Raw genomic sequence first — 21,596 nt, forward strand, 5'->3', positions numbered from 1 at the left:
CCACGGTTGTGCTTTAAAAATGAGTCTACATTAGCAGTGCAACCATTTTGGGATTTCGTCATCATGTTATACTGCCACGCCCCTAATCTATGAAAGTGGAAAAAAAGGGAGGTGTGAAGGGACAGAAAAGTGAAAAAAAAAAAGCGAATATGATGCTCGAGAAAATCTCACCTGTCGTTGTCAATAGATTTCTTGTTTGTTTTTGCACACACGGGCCTGTCCAAACTGCCCGAAAGGCTGAGCACGGCAGGCGATAAATGAGTAAAAGACAAAAGAAAAGATGAGGTATGAGCAAGCAGCTGAATGGAAAGACAAAATGGAGATAAAACGGAGCTCCATGACAGGATGGGTGTCTCTCATTTTTGGCCTGAGGACAGTGTCTCGGCTGTTATTACAGTATTTTCAAATTAGCATGGATCTGCACACCGTATACAAAAGGGTTTAAATAGTGCTGAGAGAAGTGAATGTACAGGCTGTTCCAGAAATAATAAGGTGGTGAATGTGAAATAAATAATAAAATCACATTAGCGCAGGTAAAAATTTATATTAGCAAGATGCAGAACATAATGTTCAAACAGAAAATAAGTGAAATGCAGCTCATCTTATAGTTGTTTTCCATTTTGTAAAATCTGCTCACAGTAAAGATTTTTTTCAAGACAGAAATCAATTAATACTATTTATGGCAATTTATGGAATGGCAATTTTTTCAGTAATGACACTATTACATCTGGAACACTCTGTAGCAGTAGTGTGTGTGTGAGTGTGTGCGAGTGATCACTTCTATCATTTTTGAGTATCTTTCATTTTTTCTTCTTTTCCTTTTATTTCTCTGTACCTGTCAGGGGAGCGGAAACTGCTCTCAGGCCTCAAACAGGTCGTACTGGCACTTCGCACTCTGTCCAATGACGGCTGAAGATCACTGTGGGAGGAAGGAAGGAAGGAAAGAAGGAAGGAAAAAAAAGAATTAAAATTAAAAAAAAATGGGGGAAAAGAATGACAAAAAATAGAACATTTAAAGAAGAAATAATAATTTAAAAAAACAAAGAATGAAAAACATTTAGAAAGAAAGAAAGAAGGAAGAAGGAAAGGAAAGAAGGAAAAAAAGAAACAAAGAAGCAAATATAACAAAATGACAAAAAAAATGAAACCAGAAAAGAAAGAATAAAGTGAAATAGAATATTTAAAGAAAAAATAATAAATTAGTAATGAAAAAATTAAAAAAAGCAAAGAGTGAAAATATAAGGAAAAGAAAACAAAATATTTAAAAAAAAAATGAAAAAATAGAAGATAAAGAATAAAGTAAAATAGAACATGAATGAAGTAATATTGTAAAAATACAAAAACAACAAAATATTAAAAGAAAGGAAGAAAGAAAGAAAGAAAACAAACATCAGGAACATTTATTACTAAACCCTTATGTGTGTGTTGCATGTTTAAATGGGAATGGTGCATTGTGGGAACTTTATGAGCTGAGTCCGTCGCTCAGTCTGGAGAGCTTCTGCCTCTAGCTGCCAAAACGGCTCATTAGTGATTTGGGACAGTGCCTTTTTTCTTTGGCCAGCTGGCCGGGGCACAAACTGGGTCTGAATGTGCAGGATATCGACACACACCTGGCATCCAGCCCTGGTTCTATTTTCCTCTCTTAAGTCTTTTTCATTTTCAGCCAGATGATCATTACGCTGTACTACCCTGAAACTTGACACTGTTAATAAACCATGCAGATTAAAGTTCTACAAGAACAATCTGAATCCAAGTACAAAGAACATGCTCCAAATACCCTTAGGTGGATCAGCACTGAGGATAAATTTGTGGAGCTTCAGCAATTAGGTCTAATGGGAGGTCTAAAATGCCACTAACATTCTATGGATTTACAACAGACCAGCTCTACTGCTATACAACCTTGACCAAAGTATTAATAAATATTATCGTATGTCTTTTTCTTAATTAGTGGCAATGTTCAATATTTAGATTCCGGTTACGAATATCATATAGACACACTGGGAACTAAGAAACAGCTATAATTGAAAAAGTGTTCTTGAATGAATCAGCATTTTCAGTGAGTAGTCTATCGTTAGCAGTTTAAATTATGGGATCTCGGACCATTAGATAATATTCAGGGATGGTCAGTAGTGGACAGGCACGGTCAGAGCTCCTGTGGGAGTAAGAGGGTGTGGTCAGAAGTAATAAAGTAACAAGTAAAAATAAAACCAGAGTAAAAAATAGAAAATATAGAATAGAGTAATAAAACAGTCCAAATTACAATGAATTAAAATACAGAATTATTTTCTTTTTTTAATAAGCAAAGTATTACAAAAAGCAAAGAATGGAAAACACAAAAGAAAGAAAAAAGTAACTAAAATATTTAAAGAGCAGGTGGCCGTGGTCCAAGTTCCTGTGTTAGTGGGTGGGTGTGGTCAGAATTGGTCTGAGAGTAAGGCCGTTTCTCAATATGCGTTCTTGCGTCCTTGTCTACCGCCGAGGTTCAATTCAAATACTCAAGAACGCGAGTATCAGGGATGCATGAAATTACCCGGATGTGTTCTCGATAAAGGACGCATCGGATGCAGACGTGAGCGAACCGAACCCGCTTGAGATCCCAGAAGTCATTACGGCAAAACAGTAGCAGATGATGGAAGCCTGACCCATACCTGTAGCTTTATTAACATCTTTTTAACGTGAATAATCTAAATAAATCAAAATATGCATCTAAAATGAATGATTTTGATATACGATTTAGACCGATATATATATATGAGGTTGTTGAAAAGTCGAATTTATCCCTCAGAACTATTTGAATTAAACTACGCTAGCTTCCACCCTGAGGTAACGGTAAATCGTTAGCTTAGTTTTTAGTTAACGTGAGGTCGCAGTTGCAAACAGAGAGATTACTACATTAAAACATGCTTAATTGACTTTGGTTAATCAGCCAGTTAACAGTAAATCTATTCACCAGCTGAAACATATTACTTAGTGAGCACTGAAGAGATGAGGACCCTGTCCCACTACTAGAAATGTGCTGGGACGGTCCATTGCGCAACAGGAAGCTCACGTCACATCTCAATTCTTGCAAATACGCATTCTATGTCCTCCTGTCCTTCCGAGTTCGATCTTTCAAGGTAGCCTGGCAAGACCGGTCTTCATGAGAATGCAAGTTCGTTCTTTGCGTTCTTAGATTTGAGAAACAGACGAAATTTCTGTGGGAGAGGGTGGGCGTGGTCAGAGTGCCTGTGGGAGTTTGTGGGCATGGTGTCAGAATTTATGTGGGTATTGTTGGGTGTGGCCCCTTTCTGTGGGAGTGTGTGGATGTGGCATATACTTTCTGCTGTGGTGGCTGGGAGTGGCCAGGGTATCTGTTCGAGTGGGTAGGCAAGGTTAGAGTATTTGTAAAAATGAGTGGGCATGGCAAAGTTTTACGCTGGAGTGGCTTCTGAAAATGCTCAGAGTGTCAAAGGGAGCAAGTGCAGGTGATCTTCTGTGAGATTCAAAAACTGGATGTCACAGAACATCCAACTCTAAAACAACTCTAGATGTCAGCCATATATATATATATACTGTACATTGTATGTATGTATGCTGAAATAGAGAAACGGAGAAACGTGCTACTTCACATTTGTTTCCAAGCCTAAATATTTTGAGGGCGCTTACCTAATGCCGACCTCATCGGTAAATCTGAGCACACGCTGTGGGGCGGGGCTTCGAGGTGAGACCCCGCCCCCTTCTAGTCGCCGTGTTGATTTGCTCTTTAGACATGCAGGAAGGGTGGAGCTTCGCATGGGAATAAAGAAATAAACAGAAAAGCGTGCAAGAAAGCCAAAACAAAAAATAACAAACTTAAATGCTTAAAGATTATAAGAAACACAACAGCTCATAAGCAGAGGAGTTTTGTTTTTCCTTGTGGGCTAATGGTGAAGAGAGCTTGGTTATGTTATTTAACCAAGTGCTAAACCAAACAACAGGTCAAGAAACCATACAAATTGTTTAAAAGAACTAGAAACACGGGTATTGTACTGCGTATCACAAGGGGCAACACATGAGGGTATCATTCTTAATAACACAGTCTAGTACAGAGTCAGATCTTACCTGTATATGTCTTTGTGAATGCCATTCACTAACAAAGGCATCTTTGGGGGCAAAGTATTACAGTGTCTAGCTAAGTTCCTACCGAAGTTAATGCACAAGATGCAGTGAGAAGGGTAAAGAAAAAAGTGTGTTAGTGAACAAGAAACGAAAACATGCAAGTTAGACATGCATAGAAAAGAAAACTCTGAGTGCATGTATAGTTAGTGTACTCAATTAAATGATGTACTGCTTTAACCTGGGTTATGCTTTGTTGTGATTTTCAGCAGATTTATACTTAATCAGGGTGGACAAATCAGTAGCCCAGGCGCCTGGGACAATGAGACCTAGAATCCAGGCTATTAGTTTTATTGTGCGTAGTTACCTGGTAGACAAGAAGGCTCAGCATTCATACATTCACCAGTGGGTTTTTTTTTTCTCTAGAAAAAAAAAACCCTATTGATTTTCGTCAAGTAAATTTTTATTTGGTATGTATATTTAAACAAAATATGTTTCTCGGTTCTTTAATGGACCTTAATGCTGTAACTGTAGTACACACTGCTCGTTCAGATTCTCACCTCGTGCTGCACTGCATATATCGGCTTTTAGTGTCAACCACAGTAGTGGTTAATGGCTCATATGAAAGTAGACACTTAGGGCTTTAAGAATTTGCAGTTTTTCATAAGTATTTCTCTTTTTTTTTAACCTAGCATAATAAGGTTTATAATATTATACATTTTATTGTGGCAGTTGTTTACAGTGTTTTACTATCAATAAAGCTTTCGTTATTTTTGTCTGTTTTATCTCTATAACAATGTTATTGTGGAGAGGTGTGAATTTCCCATCACCCTGTGCACCAGCAGCTAAAAACAGTCATGATACTCTACACACAGAAACCCAATAGTGTCCTGACTAATCGTATAACAGACCTGTGGCAATAATTCTGCCAGTGGAATGGAATGCTAGTGTACTGCTAGAAAGGGTTAATTAGCTTATACAATCTTTTCAGAATAAGGAACATGCAGGTGTGTGAAAACCAAAAAGCACAGTGTAAAGCCAAATACCTCTTGTGCTTACACAATACGCAGTTACACTTAATGTGAGGAGTCAAGAAAAAATAAAGATGCTAGCCAGACACAAATAAAATATCTGAAATGCAACGTGACGCGAAAACACCACAACTCATAGCTAAAAGTTGGTCAACAACGTGCAAACCTGAAATGCTACATCAGACACTTTCTCGGAAAAGTAAATTAACTGTCCGAGTCATGTCTAAATGGGAATTAATATATTTGTTTTTATTGATTGATGTATCCTTTTTATCTCCTAATGCAGTTAACTAGCTTGCCATGTGTTATTACATTACGCTAGCTACCATTTCTTAGCTTAGTCAGGTTTCCAGGCAAATAAAACACGGGACTGGGCAACATGTTAACACTTTCACTTGCCTCTTGAGCTAGCTAATCAACTTATGTTTTGTCGATCCCTGATTTGAGATATTTCAGATTATTGATAATATTAGTAATATAATTAATATTACTGTCACAATTTAGTGTGTTTAGTTTCGAGGTTTGAACATCACTGAAGAAGACGTTGTGCGTTTTAGAAGAAGCAAAGTGACATAGCAAGGGGTGCTTGGAAATGCATTTGAGTCAAAATATTGGAAACTGAAGTGCACTTTACCATCAGCTCTCACTTTTCTCAGTTTTACCTGTTTGTGTGCAGGCACTCAGCGCTCCCACCCCGGATTGATCTGTGCATCTCCAGGACCTCACTTGACGTTCACGACACAAAACCAAAATAATGTAAACGGTAAACGTAAGAGTCAGTCAACAGAAATACAAAAAAACGACAGACATATGTTTAGATAACACCGTATTAATATTGTATAACCATAGTATGATGTGGCCGAATGATGTGTTAGTCATATTAGTACAATTAGTAGCACAGAAACAGGTTTGGTAGCATACACACATGTTTATATGACTTATGTGGTACACTAGCAATACTTCATCAAGGATGCTGTATATCTTGGAGAACTTGATATTATATAACTTCTCCTGTAGCCTGTACTGTTTTGTATTTAAATGCTTGGCAGTGGGATGGTGTACCTCAAGGGTACATGCTTGGAACCTTTATGCTGTAGATGTACTGGGTGTCGTGTACCTTTAAATCTTGTTTAAGGTACATCATTGAGTAATGAGTAATGAGTCTTTATTGGTCACATATACATATGCACAGTGAAATTCTTTTCTTTGCATACCCCAGCATGTTAGGAAGTTGGGGTTATTGGCCCTTAAGAACTACTACTGTATCTTTGACACACTGTTTATACTTTGGAAAACTGTACCTAGTTTCTGACACTGTGGTTCTAAGACTGAAATGGAAAAAATATATTTTTCAGATGTATATGCATTTATAATATTTTTTTCCTGAGTATGCATAAATATAGTAGTGCTTGATAGTTTATGAACCCTTTAGAATTTTCTATATATCTACATAAATACGACCTAAAACATCGGCAGATTTTAACACAAGTCCTAAAAGTAGACAAAGAGAACCCAGTTAAACAATGAGACAAATAAATGAGCTCATGACTCCACCATCAGGAGAACACTGAAGAACAATGGTGTGCATGGCAGGGTTGCAAGGAGAAAGTCACTGCTCTCCAAAAAGAACATTGCTGCCCCTCTGCAGTTTGCTAAAGATCACGTGGACAAGCCAGAAGGCTATTGGAAAAATGCTTGGTGGATGGATGAGACTAAAATAGAACTTTTTTTTTTTTTTTTTTAAATGAGAAGCATTATATTTGGAGAAAGGAAATCACTGCATTCCAGCATAAGAACCTCATCCCATCTGTGAAGCATGGTGGTGGTAGGATCATAGTTTGGGCCTGTTTTGCTGCATCTTGGCCAGGACAACTTGCAATCACTGATGGAACAATGAATTCTGAATTATACCAGTGATTTCTAGAGGAAAATGTCAGGATATCTGTGGATGAACTGAATCTCAAGTGAAAATGCGTCATGCAGCAAGACAAAGACCCTAAACACACAAGTCTTTCTACCAAAGAATGGTTAAAGAAGAATAAAGTGAATGTTTTGGAATGGCCAAGTCAAAGTCCTGACCTTAATCCAATAGAAATGTTGTGGAAGGACCTGAAGCAAGCAGTTCATGTGAGGAAACCCATCAACATCCCAGAGTTGAAGCCGTTCTGTACTGAGGAATGGGCTAAAATTCCTCCAAGCCCATGTGCAGGACTGATCAACAGCTACTGAAAACGTTTAGTTGTAGTTATTGCTGCATAAGAGGGTCACACCAGGTACTAAAAACAAAGGTTCACATACTTTTTCCACTCACAGATATGTAATATTGTACCATTTTCCTAAATAAGTAAATGACCAAGTATAATATTTTTGTCTTGTTTCTTCAATTGGGTTCTCTTTATCTACCTTGAGGAAATCTGATGATGTTTTAGATCATATCTTTGCAGAAATATAGAAAATACTAAAGGGTTCACAAACTTTCAAGCACCACTGTATGTACCAGTAATTGTTATTTATTTATATAATTTTTTCAACCACGTTTGATGGAATCAGTGCTTGCATGTACACATAATTGAAATATATAATACTCTTTTGCAATTTCTATTTGATAATCCCCAAAAAAAATCTCCATGTATTTTGTATCATCGTAGTTCTATGTCCCTCCCAACCCCTTCAACCCCAACCCCCACCCCAAGAAAATATGGGCATTTTTGTGATTCTGTGATTTTAGAGCAGCACTCACACCAGAGCAGAAATCTAATACGAAGACAGAACCTTGTAATTGATTTCATTCCTACTAGCTGGTTTTTCATGTGTCTGGTATCTGGATTGTATCCTGATAAGATTTTAACCACATTTACAGTTTCTGGTTAGAAAGACTGAAATGCGCTTGTGCGTCTTGAGCACAATTTGCAAATCAGCTTTCGGCAACAAACTTCCTGTGTTGTTCCACAGAATACAGCTGCTGCTTCAATAATAGTGTTTTCTGTGGAGTTTTTGTTTCGTGCCAAATTGGAAAGTCAGACAACATGTGTGTTATGATGTAATGAAGTGGTTGCAAAAAAAGAGAAAAAAGTATTTAAAGTACCTGTCCTCTGAGTAGTCATAGTCTGAGTCACCAGATCGGTGTTCCTGCTGTGGATTATAGTAGTGAGTGGGTGACTGAGAATGATGCCGTTTCTGGCGAATTTCATCCAAACTCCTGAGAAGAGGGCGAGAAGGAAAAAGAGAGAGAAAAGAAGACTTATTTTTTTGTTTTTTTTCCTGCAGAGTTTAGTGGTTTACCTACTTTTAATACATCATTATGTATTCAGCTAATCAATTCCTGTAGCAGTGTGAAGATCAGTGTGACTGCATTAGTACAAAAGTTATGTCACTATTTATGTAGGGAAAGTTACTCATATTCAGATTAGGATTATTAAGTCGGTTTAGTGAGGATTTCATTCATCCATCCATCCATTTTCCATACCGCTTATTCTACACACGTTCACGGGGAGCCTGGATCTTATCCCAGGGATCTCGGGGCACAAGGCGGGGGACACTCTGGATGGGGTGCCAACCCATCGCAGGGCACACTCACACACACATTCACACACTACAGACAATTTGGAAATGCCAATCAGCCTAGAGCGCATGCTTTTGGACAGGGAGAGGAAACGAGAGTACTTCGAAGAAACCCCCGAAGCACAGGGAGAACATGCAAACCGCGCAAGTCAAACATGCTAACTACTAACTTCCCCCATTCGCCCCCATTCAGATAATTAAAATGATTATTTTAAAATATTTTCCAGCACCTTCTACTATTTTTTTTCCTATTGTGAACCGATTATTAACATACTTAAACTTAATGACGCCACAAAGTCATGGAATCATAATGTGTGTGTTTGTGGTATGTAGGCTATTCTATCAGAGTTTAAATTTGCATTTTGTGTTGTGAAATTAATAACATAACGCCAATGTATCTATTAATGTGATATGTGCTCATGTAATGAAAATTCTGTATTAACTCCTCACAATGCATACGTAACTCAATTCTAAGTACAGCCCCTTACGTATTTGGGTATAAATTAGATGTGTGTGCATGTGTGTTAGAGGTTCACCTCTGCATGGGGACATGCGTGTGGCGTGAACGTCCTCTGCACTGGTCCTCTCTGTGTGGGGAGACGGAGCGAGACCGATGCTGAATGGCTGCCTGCCTCTCGGGAACCGTCAGAGTGCTGCACCTCTCCCTCTCTCTGGAGTTCCTCTCTGCTGCTGGCATATCAAACATACACATGCACACACATGCACATACACACAGTTCATAAATCGACATCATTAATGCCACGAGAATAAATATACAGTTATCAGTTAAAAAGGTCAAACTAAAACTACCATGCGAGAGGATTGTGCCGAACTACCAGCACAACTGCTGAACTCTACAACATGCCAAAAAGAAGCAAAAGGCCTACACTCTTAATTCCTCCTTGTGATACTGTACTTGGCAAATAAAACTGATGTCCAATTCCGACACTTGCCTTAACCCTAAGCAGGGCTGGGAGGGTTACTTTAAAAATGTATTCCGTTACAGTTACAAATGACTTCATAAAAAATGTAATCAGTAACGTAATCCAAGTATCACAATATGAAAAGAATGTAATCTGATTATTTTTGGATTACTTCAAGGTCACATATGTAAATAAAGTCGAGAAAAGCAATATGATCTAAAATACGTTTATTTAGAGCTTATTTTAGACCATAAAAACATGTTCAATGTCTGGATTTGTTTTAAGAATAAATAAATGAATAAATAAATAAAAGATCACTGACCCTGATGCAGGTAACATTACATCACAAAAGTTTGGGTGACCATATTCTGGTTTTCCAAAAAGAGGACACCTATTTTCCCCCATGTCTTAATAGCGTTCAAAACAGTGTTACTATGAATGCAGATTTTAACACACTGAAATGAAAATCACTTAAAATTCCTACATTCTTTTGAATGTCCATGGAATGAAATAAAATAAAATATCAGATGCCACGAGTGTACCTTCTGCCATCATTTACACATTTGAATGGCCGTGTAATATGAAGCAGTGTGATAAAAAGAAATTAAAAATGACCTTATATGGCCATGGGCATTATTTCGACTCAGGACAGCTGTCATTTGCTGCTATTGTCAAGCAACAGTTTGACTCTGTACACGACAGCGCTTCACCTTCACGCATTCGCTGAGAGAAGGCTAAAGGTTGAGAGGCAGGAGTTTGGCGAATAGTTGCTGCAAGCCTTTTATAATCGACCAATTGATGTGCGAGAAGGCGGGAATTACAGAGCAGGATTAAAGCAACGCAAACATGCGCACACATGATGCAGTATTAAACCATAAACACATCATAATGACACTAAAGCCGAATCACGGACATTTTCTCCAATTTAGAAATCCCGGCTGGCGTTTTTTTAAGGTCTGAAAAAGAGGACGTATGGTCACCCTAACAAAAGCATTTCAGAGAACAACTTGTGTTCATTTCTACCAAATTACCCGCACCAGGAGGTTGCTCATGTGACTCACGACTGGCAAGAGAGAACCAGAACTATAATCAAATGGCTGTCTATATTGTGTTATGTCAAAAAATTCATTTCTTTGCATTTAAATGAAAAAAATTCTGATAGTATTCCCATTTTTTTTTTTTTTTTTACAAAATGTACCTGTAATCTGATTACTTAGTTTTTTGATGTAACTGTAACGGATTATAGTTACCGTTTTTTTGTATCCTGACTATGTAACGCCATTAGGTGTATTCCGTTACTCCCCAAGCCTGACCCTTACACACATCCCTAAGCTTTTAGAGATTATATAGCTAAACCAGAATGATAGGAATAAAGCTTAAATCTACAGCAAACTATGCTAGAAGCATGCAACAGCTAGAAAGAAAATGAACACAATATTAGCATAGTGTCATAAGGCCTGTATCAGAGTGTATTAAGCCGCCAAAATCTGTTATTTCTGCTTAATAACAAGAGTTTCACCAGCTTTATAACACTTCTAGGCCTTATGAAGGTGTTGTAAGTGGTACTACTGTGCGCCATTCCTAGTTTTCATGCAGTTTGTGAGTGTTTTCTCTGTGGTTACAGCTTCATTACTACAAAAGCCCAGCAGAGGGGGAGAGAGACTGACCTCATTCCTAATAAACAACAAATATACAACAAACTAATTCATCAGCCTATTTGGAATAGTGCTAAAGCTGCATCTCTAACTATAAGTTGGAGTTTATAATTGACCAACACTAACACAGTAATGTATGCATTATTTTGGTTCATAAGAGTTAATAAATTGGGCAATTTCAGTTGTTTTTCTAAAATATATGCATATAAGGCTGGTATTCCAAAAAAAAAAATCAACACTCTGTAATGGATCTGATGGACTTGAAGTACAAAAGGTCTTTATTCTCTCTCTCTCATCCTGTGGTGGACAGCTACGGTGTGATTACAGCCACCATGCGCCCTTCCCACCCACCTGAAGACACTACCGTAATAGCATCATCATAATCAGTCTCAATGATGCGATGAGATCCTGAGACATACACACACAGCATAAAGTTGAACAGCTACAAAATACGACATCACACAGGACACAATGTGCAGCCTGGAGACTGCACGTGCAGCACAGTTCATTCCACTCAAGACAGATTATTAGGTTCACCAACTTTGGATCTACACCAAGATTTTACAATATATATCACTTTGTAGATAAACAATTACTAACTGAAGTCCAAGCTCTGTTGCTGTGGTCCACTGCCCAAATAATACGGGTGACAGGGATGGCTATGGCAGCCAGAAGAAAAACTGAGCTAGCCTGTGGTTCTGCTTTGGCTTTCTTGTGTTTATAAATGACTTTTTCTTTTAGACTGTCCAAGCCTCTGGGTGTGTCTCAATCAGTTCAATAGTCAGGGCACTGATCTGGGAGTCGGCCATTTTAAAGGCTGTCTCAATCGCCAAATCCTTCTAGTGCACTGGAACATTCGCTCCATAAAAAAAAAAAAAAATCCCACAATGCACCGCAAAACCATGGAGCTTCGATGCTCACCATGTTCCCTTACTGGAAGTGACATCATGTTTTCTGAAGCCTCCCAGCTTGAATAAAAAAAATGGTGGACGAACTCTCAGCCAACTCCGTCTACAAATGTAAGTTGCATGTAAGTCCGTCTACAAATGTTATTGTTGTTGTAGCTCTCAAATGATTACTTATGTTAGTGATTTTTAACTTTACTTGACATCCTATATACGGTTCGATTGAGTCTTTTACGTGTTTAATGATTTTTTTAAAAATCCACTAGCTAGCCTACGATCCTGCATGAAGCCCCATGACAGAAACGCATGTGATTAAGCTACCATATTTATACGACATATAACGTCAGAAAGATATCGGTCCTGCCTGATGTTGATACCAGTGGTGAGGTTTTAAACGCGAGTACGTAGTCATGTCGCCGGAAACCGAGTCATCGGTGTCCCACTGCGCAGTGTGCCAGGGTCCTTACCAGTGCCCCAATTAGCAAACATGATATACTGATTCACGACCTAGGGAGCTAGAGAGCTAATTGAGACGCACCCTCTCTTCTGTTGTAGCATTACAGTTGTTGCTTAGTGACTCTGGTTTCCATGGCTACTGCTTGAACTCAGCTTTCGTTCTGGATGCCGTAACTGTCGTTGCTTAAAGTCGCTATTATCTGGTCAACGGTTGTGCCCATTGATGGATGGTTTCTAGCGGGGCTGAAAAATTGTCCTAGCAACAGATAAGCTACAGTCAGTAACTGTAACCTATATGCTAAGTACCTGTTAATATGGCTACTAAGTTTAGCTATAAGCTAGCTGTCCTAAATAAACTGGCAGATTGTTTTTTTTATTATTATTTTCCCCAGGCAATTCCCCTGGCCCCCCAGCCAGTTCCCCCCTACCATACAACAATCATTGGGAATCAAACTCACCATACCCCAATGATGGGTCAAACGTTTTTTTTCTATTACATCACTTTAACTTGATATAGAGTAAGCTGATCTAAACAGACATCATTACAGTAACATGTTTATACTAATTAGAATGTAATAATGCAGCAATTTCTTTAACATTTCTTGAAGATGACCTGACGATAAACCTGTGACTTGCCTTGCGTCCTGCACTACTGTCAAAGCCGTTATTATATGAAATGAATCAACACCTTCTGATCTGAGACGAGAATCAGAATCTTGAATCTAACAAACATGTTAAAATATGAAATAGTTCATTCATTCTTTATAAAAGACTTAATAAATGCTTACAAAGTATTGAGAACACATTGAGAACACAGACTTATAAGCACAGCTACAATACAATGCTTTAGGAAAACATATTTTTAACTCTCTTTGCAACGTTATACATGCTTGTATGCGCCGCAGTTCAGTTCGTATTTAGGATAGAAGTCCCTTATTATACCATGAAACATTTTTGCTTTTGAAGATGAACAGACATGACACTCACTCTGTAACTTCTTGCTGGGGCTGTCGTTGTGAACGTGTCTGCGGGGGAGGTACGGGGAGGGTTGGGGTAGAGGGAGAGAGGACACGTCATGGGTCTGCAGCTTGTACCAGTGCGGCTGATCGTCCAACAGAGCGGTTTCGAGCTCGATCAGGATCTGCAACAAAAAGATTACTACTATAAACTATCTTAAATAAATTGCATAGAAAAAAAACAAACAGAAAAATACAAGTAAAAAAATGCGGATCATACAATCTGACTAGACTATAACAGAGTCATAATAAGTCTGATTCTAATTATTATAAACCCAGATAGAAAACTAATCTTAGACGGTGCGCAATTTCAATAAAATCCTGATGTGGACGTGATATAAACACACCTCTCCGAGGAACTCGCTCTCCTCCTCCTGCGCTCTCGGCTGGTCCCACACGGTGATCTCCAGCATGCGCTCTCTGAAGTCCCTGCGGTGAACGTGTGAGTAAAGGAACGTCTGGTTCCACCTTGGCTCCGAGCTCTTCTTCACCGTCTTCGTCCTCCTCTTGCTCTTGTCACTAAAAGAGATCACAATATGTGTGTGTGCGTGTGTGTGTGTGTGTGTGTGTGTGTGTTAAATACAGAGGCTATGAAAGATTGTTGAAAGTTTGTTACTCTGTACTTTGCTTGTCATGGTGCACAGCCGTGGCTGTATCTCTATTAATATGTATTTTTTCACATGGGAAAGTGAATGTAAATAACTAAGTAACTTAAAATGAATACCTACCCACTAGTACAGTAAGTGCACTGAAAAAAAAAAGCTCATTGAATTGACTTAATTCGAATGCGTACATCGGTTCAATGTGATTGAATTGAGTTACGTTAACATCATTTGTTTTCGTTACATCCAACATGATTTGATCATATATTTTCAATGCCCTGAATAAAAGCAAACTCCGCACTCTCACCTGAGCTGAGGATCGAACCCAGGTTGCTGGTATTCTGCAATAACCACATTACCAACGTGTACCTGTCAGTTCCAACAACCCCACAAGATTTCATAATGTAATGGGTTTATGTTAATACTATGTAAATTGATCGCTCTCACTTTACATAATTTAATCTAGTCATTAGAAACTTGTTTAGATTAAGTTTAGTATAAGCAATGAACACACGTTTTGATGAGAAACGTAATATTTTTTATGTAAACCATACGTAATATTTTTTTTTAAAAAGCTTACCCACCACATATTCCATTTTTTTCAGTATGCGGGTTGTTTAGAGGCGGGGGGGAAGTTTCTGGAAGATTAGTATCTAATCCAGTCAGTTTTGAATTTCACATTGGATTTCACAATTCATATCAAAGATTTTTTTTTTCTTCTGAAAGATGTCAAAATATCTTTGTCTTAAGATGTCTTTGTCTTGTAATGTCTTTTTTTTTTTTACATAGCTACAAGCACATTAATCGCTCAAGCAATGCTCACCTCCGATCAGGAAGGAAGTACATTTTGACGTAAGGGTTGCGCGGTCGGCCGTCTGGACGTGAAGGCAGGTCTATGGCTTGTAATACGTTGACGATAAGCTGATGGCCCACTTTGTCGTACCACAGTTTCACCTTGTAGGAAAAATATACACAGTCTATATTAGGGCCTGAAAAATATCAATCTTTTGCTATTAATAATAAGACCAGTGATGATTTTAAGGTGGCACTTTAAGGTGGCACTGCAGTCTGTGTACACTGCGTTCATTCCCTTTAAGTTGAAATAAAAATTGGAAAACAACAGCGTTAAATTTTATTTTGGTTTTACTTAGCACACACTAAAATTGGATATTTTTATGTCAAACGTTACTAATAATAAAACACTGACTTGTTTTTAATTGGTTCTACTTGTTTCAACACTCAAAGTCTATAAAACAAAAATTGACAAATCCAAATATTTCTCTCAACTCAACCAGCACAAACTTAAAAAAGCTTTTAAAAACATATTGTTTAATTATAAAAGACGTCTGCTGTGCATTTACAGACGTGGCTGCACACATCAAAGGTTTTGTGACTGACATGGCATCTTCAGACTAAATAAATAAGCCATGTTGTGAAGAACTAAGCCATGGAAAACTGTCTGTGTGTAAACAATCATGTCAAAACTGGATTACGGAAATGCGATCTCCAGACAGCTCAGATTCCTGATGGTTTTTATTATTCTGTTTTATGTCTGAAAGCCGATGCATTTATAAACCACAGACATGAGTGCATGGCGCTTGATGTAAAAATGATACACTGTTGTCCATCGTAGTGAGTGATTAGTGCCTGCTAGCACCCCACTGTGTGTTAGCTGTTTAAAACAGCATCACATTCATTAATGAATTGTATTCCTATTTAACATTTGTGTGAGTTTTTCAGTGTGAGTACTGCCAATGCTTATAGGGCAGTGGAAATATATTTTTTACTACTGTTTCATTTAGGGCATTTGGCAGACACCCTTATCCCAAGCAACTTACATTTATATCATTTATACAAATGAGCAGTTGAGGGATAAGGGCCTTGCTCAAGGCGTTGGGATTTGAACCCACAAGCTTCTGATCAGTAGTCCACTGAGCTCCCACTGCCCAAAATACTAACCACTAAGTCATAGTCTCTCATATTTCATCAGATAAACCAGTACTGAGCACTATCCCTAGTATTAAACTACCAAATGTCAAATTAGTGTTATTTACAGTGACGAATTTGTTCATTTTTTATTATGGTTTCAAAGCATTTCTATACATTTAGTAAGATATGGGTTCAAAGATGGACTTCCTTAAGAAATCCTTAAGAACTACTTAAGAAATCATAGAAGACCATATGAACTGCTATGCTAGATGATCATTGGTTAGTGCCACAGTTTCAAAACAACATTGTTTGCTCGGTAATTTCCCTTCAAGAAGTCTTCAAGAAAAAACTTATCAATGACCCTAAAAAGTGCATGGTGGAGATTTCTATAAGTTTATGTTACATTTAAGGAAGGAGTCTCCATTTTCAGCACTTTGTAACAGTCAGTAAAAAAAAAAAAGGAATGAAAGTCTTCAGGACTGGTTTCTTGGCAACATGACACTATATGACCAAAGGTGTGTGGAAACATGACAATCACTCCCATATGTACTTGTTAAGCATCCCATTCCAGATTTAGTCCCTGTTTGCTGTTGTAATAACCTCCACTATTCTGGGAAGGTTTTCCACTAGATTTTGGAGTGTGGCTGTGAGGATTTGTGTTCATTCAGCTATAAAAGCATTAGTGTGGTAAAACACTGATGTTGGGCATGGAGTTCCAGTTCCAGTTCATCCCAAAGGTGTTCAGTGGTGTTGAAGTCAGGGCTCTGTGCAGGAAACTCGAGTTCTTCCACACCAAACTTCGTAAACCTCGCTCTGTGCACCGGGGAATGGTATTACTAGAACAGGTTTGGACCTCTTAGTTAAAGTGAAGGGAAACTGTAATACTACAGCATACAGACACATCCTAGACAATTGTTCCCAAAGTATGGGAAAGAACCACATATGTGTGTGATGATGATCTGGTGTCCACAAACTTTTGGTTATATGGTGTAACTGTTATAATGTAAGTGATAACAAGAAGTAACTTTGTGGACTTGTTCCACAACATTAAATGTAACTATAAATGGATAAAAAGTACAATGTGTTATTTCTTTAATTAATAATATTAATAAAAAAAAGATTAGGCAAATTGCTGTAGTATAAAAGGAATAAAATTATTCAGGCCACTGGGTTATGGGAAAATAAGTAACTCAGGCCACAACACACCACTCCAGTGTTTATTATTTTTCCAAAAACAGCACGTCCCTAAGTGTTTTATTCCTACCTTAATGCAACTGTTCCTCCTTTTCCTTTTAATATTATATAATTATTAGTTTGGGTCACTGCATTTTGACCACAATTATCTTGTACTTGTTACTGGTAATTTGATCACACCCTGCAGTGCTTGTATCATTGTCATCTGGACTCTCCATTACTCCGTTCTGCCTCATGTTGGCTAAAAGACAATGTCATTTTAATTATTTGGTCATTATGTGCCACATTTATAACACTTTCTCTGATACAGTACTACCATGCATGACTGGTAATCATCTTTGTGCTTGTACTTACTGAAAGCTGGCCTGGTAGGTCCTGAGGCAGATCTCTCAACATTCCCGGACTGGTGGGGGACATGACGGAGATGGAGGGATGGTCCACCTTGTGAGACTCATCTATTGAACTGGAACCAGCTAATGCAACAGTCAATCGAATATTATTTTAAAACGAATATGCTGTGGATATTCTTAGAAATACATTTTTATGTGGTAAATACAGTACATTGATCTTATGTAGAAAAAACTATACAAATAAATTTGGTGTAAATCTAATCAACAAAACCTACTGGATTCAAGAGGAGGATGTGACTTCTCTGGAATTCTTGGTGTGTCTCTTTAAAAGAACAACACAAGGAAATCTTTAACAGACATATTTAAAAATATGGCTTTCTTTACAATCACATAAGTGATTACACCCACTGGGTCTTGATTATTAGAAAATAAGGGAAGTATCGGGATCAGAGGGTTTGTTCTTGGTTGCTAAGCAATGCTAATAAGCTAGCAATGCTACTTAAGATTTGGGTTAGACTGTAGGTTCAGACACTATGGACACTGGGTACAATATCACAGTTTGAGCGCTTTACTTACTCGTATGCTCTATAAAACTTTCTGAGGATGTTTTTGGGAAGAACACGATGGATGCATCTTTTACATGCAGCGGAAAAGCAAATTAAACTGATGTCAATTTGACTTTAAACAAATTACACAAAAAGAAGCTACTAAATCACCAGATATTACACATCTAAGCATTTCAGTTCATTTTATATTCTTTCTACATGCAGATGGCCATTCCATTTCGATTTAGGCTAATTAGAAAATTTTTGCTTAGAAGATCCCGATTGTACTGTATATAGTAAAAGGCAGAATGACATAAAGTACACAGAGACTCTAAAAGAATCCATAATCTAAAGGGAAAAAAACTTGGGAAAGACTAACCCTAAACCTAAAACATAAAGACTAAAAACTTTTTCCTACGTTGATCAAGTAAACTTGCTAACAATTTAATCGGAACAGTAAGCTCAGTAACAATCAGAGGGTAGGGGGGAAAGACAAGGGTCTAAAGTAGGAAAATACTGAACTAGGAAATACCGGCTCAGACTTAAAAGCATGATAAGCAACAAGACATAGACAACCTAATCAGAATGAAACACAGAACAGGTGAACACTATCAGGCAACAAACAATGACAGGACATGGCTAAAGAAAGGGGGAAACTGTATTTCTACTTAAAATACATGTGTATGCATGAAAAAGCGAGGCCAATCCAGGAGTCCTCTAAAATCAGTAAAACTGTTGACATCTGTTAATCATCTCAACAACAATGTTAATCATCTCAACAAAGACACATCTTAATGTCACATATAATATATGCATATTAAAGTGGAGTGTCTTAAAGGCACAGCAATTAATTTATGACATGCTATACTTACCCAATTGGCCTTGAAACGACTATTTCTACTTGAGGTGCAGACTGTGACTCTAAGATGATGTTGTACACGTCTTTCTCGGTTGCTCCAGGCAACGCCTTCCCATTCCACTGCAACACCTCGTCACCTGAAATCAAAATGGCTACTGTTTAGCCAAACTGCCATCTAACAGCTAAGAGTCCCATCAAACAGAAAAGCATACATTAGCATATGAGAAACAAATATTAAGGAGCATGTTAATAAGATTTATCAATACTGGCTACGTGAGTTACGCAAATACACAGTTTGAACATAATAATCCTCACCTGCTCGTAAATGGCCTACAACATCTGCAAGACTTCCTTTCTTTACTTTGGTGATGAACGCTCCAAGTCTCCCAGTCTCTGTAATTTTCCCGCCAACCACCTAATGAAAATAAAACATGCACTTGGTAAGTTCTAATGCACAACGTCTTGAAAAAATGGTTTAAATTCTGTGAACATGTTTGAACAGTAAGATGAAAGATGCATGCTGGACTATTCAATGCAGGTCATGTGATTAGTCCTTGACTGGCATTGAAACGGAGTAAACAGAACTTGTCCTTGTCCTTAGACGTAGACAGAGATATAATGTAGAGAAACTGGCTGTGATGCCCTGTCAATCTATCTTACCTTCAGCCCGAGCAGAGAGCCAGCTTCTCGAGGCACGGCCGAGCGCTTGCTCAGAGTGATGCGGCCGATCAAATGATCTCCCTCTTTTGATGGCTGCCATGTAACAGGATGCTGAGGGGAAATGGAATGGTGGTTTTCAGACCCATTAATGATGGGCACAGTCTCGCTGATGTACACACACACTCTAGTAAAGCACTATGCATAACCAAAGACTAAACATCTACTGTATCAGAGGTGTGCTGAGGAATTTGTACAGTTTGCAAAACACAAGGAAATCAGAGTCATGCCAGTGTGCATATAGCAGTTGCATTTGATTTCTAACACTCCGTGGGTGTTAACCGATGCTTTTAACATGTTATCACGCTTTTAGGGCATTAATGAAGATAGTAACTCTAGGTTAATAACAAATTATGCAAAATGTTGCAGTCTCTCTAATTAATCAGGTCCTTAAATTGTGGCTGGGCAGCTGTGGCGGCTGTGGCTCAGGTGGTAGAGCGGGTTGTCCACTAGTTGCAGGGATTTAGGTTCGATCCCTAGCTCCTCCACATGCCAAAGTGTCCTTGGGCATGGCACTGAACCCCAAGTTGCTCCTGATGGCAGGCTAGTGCCTTGCATGTGTGAAGATGGGTGAATGATAAACAGTGTAAAGTGCCTTTAGAACCACTAAGGTTAAAAGGCGCTATGTAAGTGCAGACCATTTCCCATTTCAATTGTATGAATGTAACAGTAGTAAAGTCTTGTGCTCAGCATGGATTCAAATAAAAAACTTTTAACAATTCAAATCACATCAGCGGTTACAAAATTTAAGGGTAGGGTTTAGGTGAGATTAGTAGTTAGTTCGAATATTATCCTCAAACAAAATTCATAGAGCCATAAGCATTGGACCACAATCGTTGATTATATACCTAAAGAGTGCTTCTACTGTACAGTAGACTGTATTGTAGCATTACCTGATTAAATGGCGAACATGAGTAGGTACATGGTAGTTCTATCAAATAAACTGGTCACTAAGTGCATATTACTAAATTTATACTAATAGCCAAAATGCTTGACAACAGTGCTTTAATCTTGTAACACAATAACATAAATTGTACAGCATACTGTATTGCCCGGCCCAATCAAATCCTCCGACCCGATCAATTATTCCAACCTTCTTCAAAATTCCTTCATTCAAAACCACCTATCCAAGATATATACGAACAAACTGTCATATAAAACTTACATGCCATATAGTGGGGTCTAGAGGATGGCAATCCCAGTCACCTAGAGAAAGAAAAACAAGAAAATGGTAGATTATGCAGAAAATTGTTTGGTAGCTATGAAGAGGGAACCACTGTGACTCCATTAATACTAAGTTTATTACTGCAGTGAGTTATAATATAATTCTAGTCATAAACAATCCATTAGTACGTGCTATACTGCATAACACAGCAAGTGCTTGTTTTGATCAACTTACGCTAGACGACTAAAAGTACAACACAGGATTCAAACATTCAAATTTGGATTGTTGCTTTTGAAAATGTAAATATGATGAAAATACCGTACATATCAAACAGTAAAACTGCGTCTGACATCCCAAGTTCGTAGCTATGCTGAGTGTACTGTTTGAGGATGAGAAAAGGATGTGGCATCATTGGCCCTCAGCATAGACCAAGTTTGACCTTTGAATTTAAAGCATTTACTGTCAGATCTTGTGAGATCAGCTTTGACCTAAAGCAACAATATGGGAGAATGATAATAGGAAGGCTTGTAGCAAGACCTTTTCCCTATCAACACAATCCATCCATCAAGCTGCACCAGGGCATAAATCCAAACATAGTTGAGGGCGAATGGCCA

The 21,596-nt window shown here is 38.1% G+C and overlaps 1 protein-coding gene across 1 annotated transcript in view; it reads right to left on the reverse strand.

Moving 5' to 3' along the window:
* Positions 1–21,596, reverse strand: part of rims1b (regulating synaptic membrane exocytosis 1b) — a 64,980-nt gene that overhangs the window by 17,788 nt on the left and 25,596 nt on the right. Inside the window, exons 7-21 of the mRNA XM_053616188.1 lie at positions 20,983–21,023; positions 19,761–19,871; positions 19,416–19,515; positions 19,114–19,237; positions 17,972–18,018; positions 17,701–17,819; positions 15,047–15,177; positions 13,969–14,140; positions 13,593–13,746; positions 11,581–11,652; positions 9,203–9,353; positions 8,191–8,304; positions 5,768–5,830; positions 4,081–4,158; positions 793–919 (exon numbers count right to left, since the gene is read on the reverse strand). Coding sequence (XP_053472163.1) covers positions 793–919; positions 4,081–4,158; positions 5,768–5,830; positions 8,191–8,304; positions 9,203–9,353; positions 11,581–11,652; positions 13,593–13,746; positions 13,969–14,140; positions 15,047–15,177; positions 17,701–17,819; positions 17,972–18,018; positions 19,114–19,237; positions 19,416–19,515; positions 19,761–19,871; positions 20,983–21,023 — 1,604 coding nt within the window. The remainder of the gene's footprint in view (positions 1–792; positions 920–4,080; positions 4,159–5,767; positions 5,831–8,190; positions 8,305–9,202; positions 9,354–11,580; positions 11,653–13,592; positions 13,747–13,968; positions 14,141–15,046; positions 15,178–17,700; positions 17,820–17,971; positions 18,019–19,113; positions 19,238–19,415; positions 19,516–19,760; positions 19,872–20,982; positions 21,024–21,596) is intronic.

This window comes from Ictalurus furcatus, chromosome 26 (genome assembly GCF_023375685.1).
Source record: "Ictalurus furcatus strain D&B chromosome 26, Billie_1.0, whole genome shotgun sequence".
NCBI lineage: Eukaryota > Metazoa > Chordata > Actinopteri > Siluriformes > Ictaluridae > Ictalurus > Ictalurus furcatus.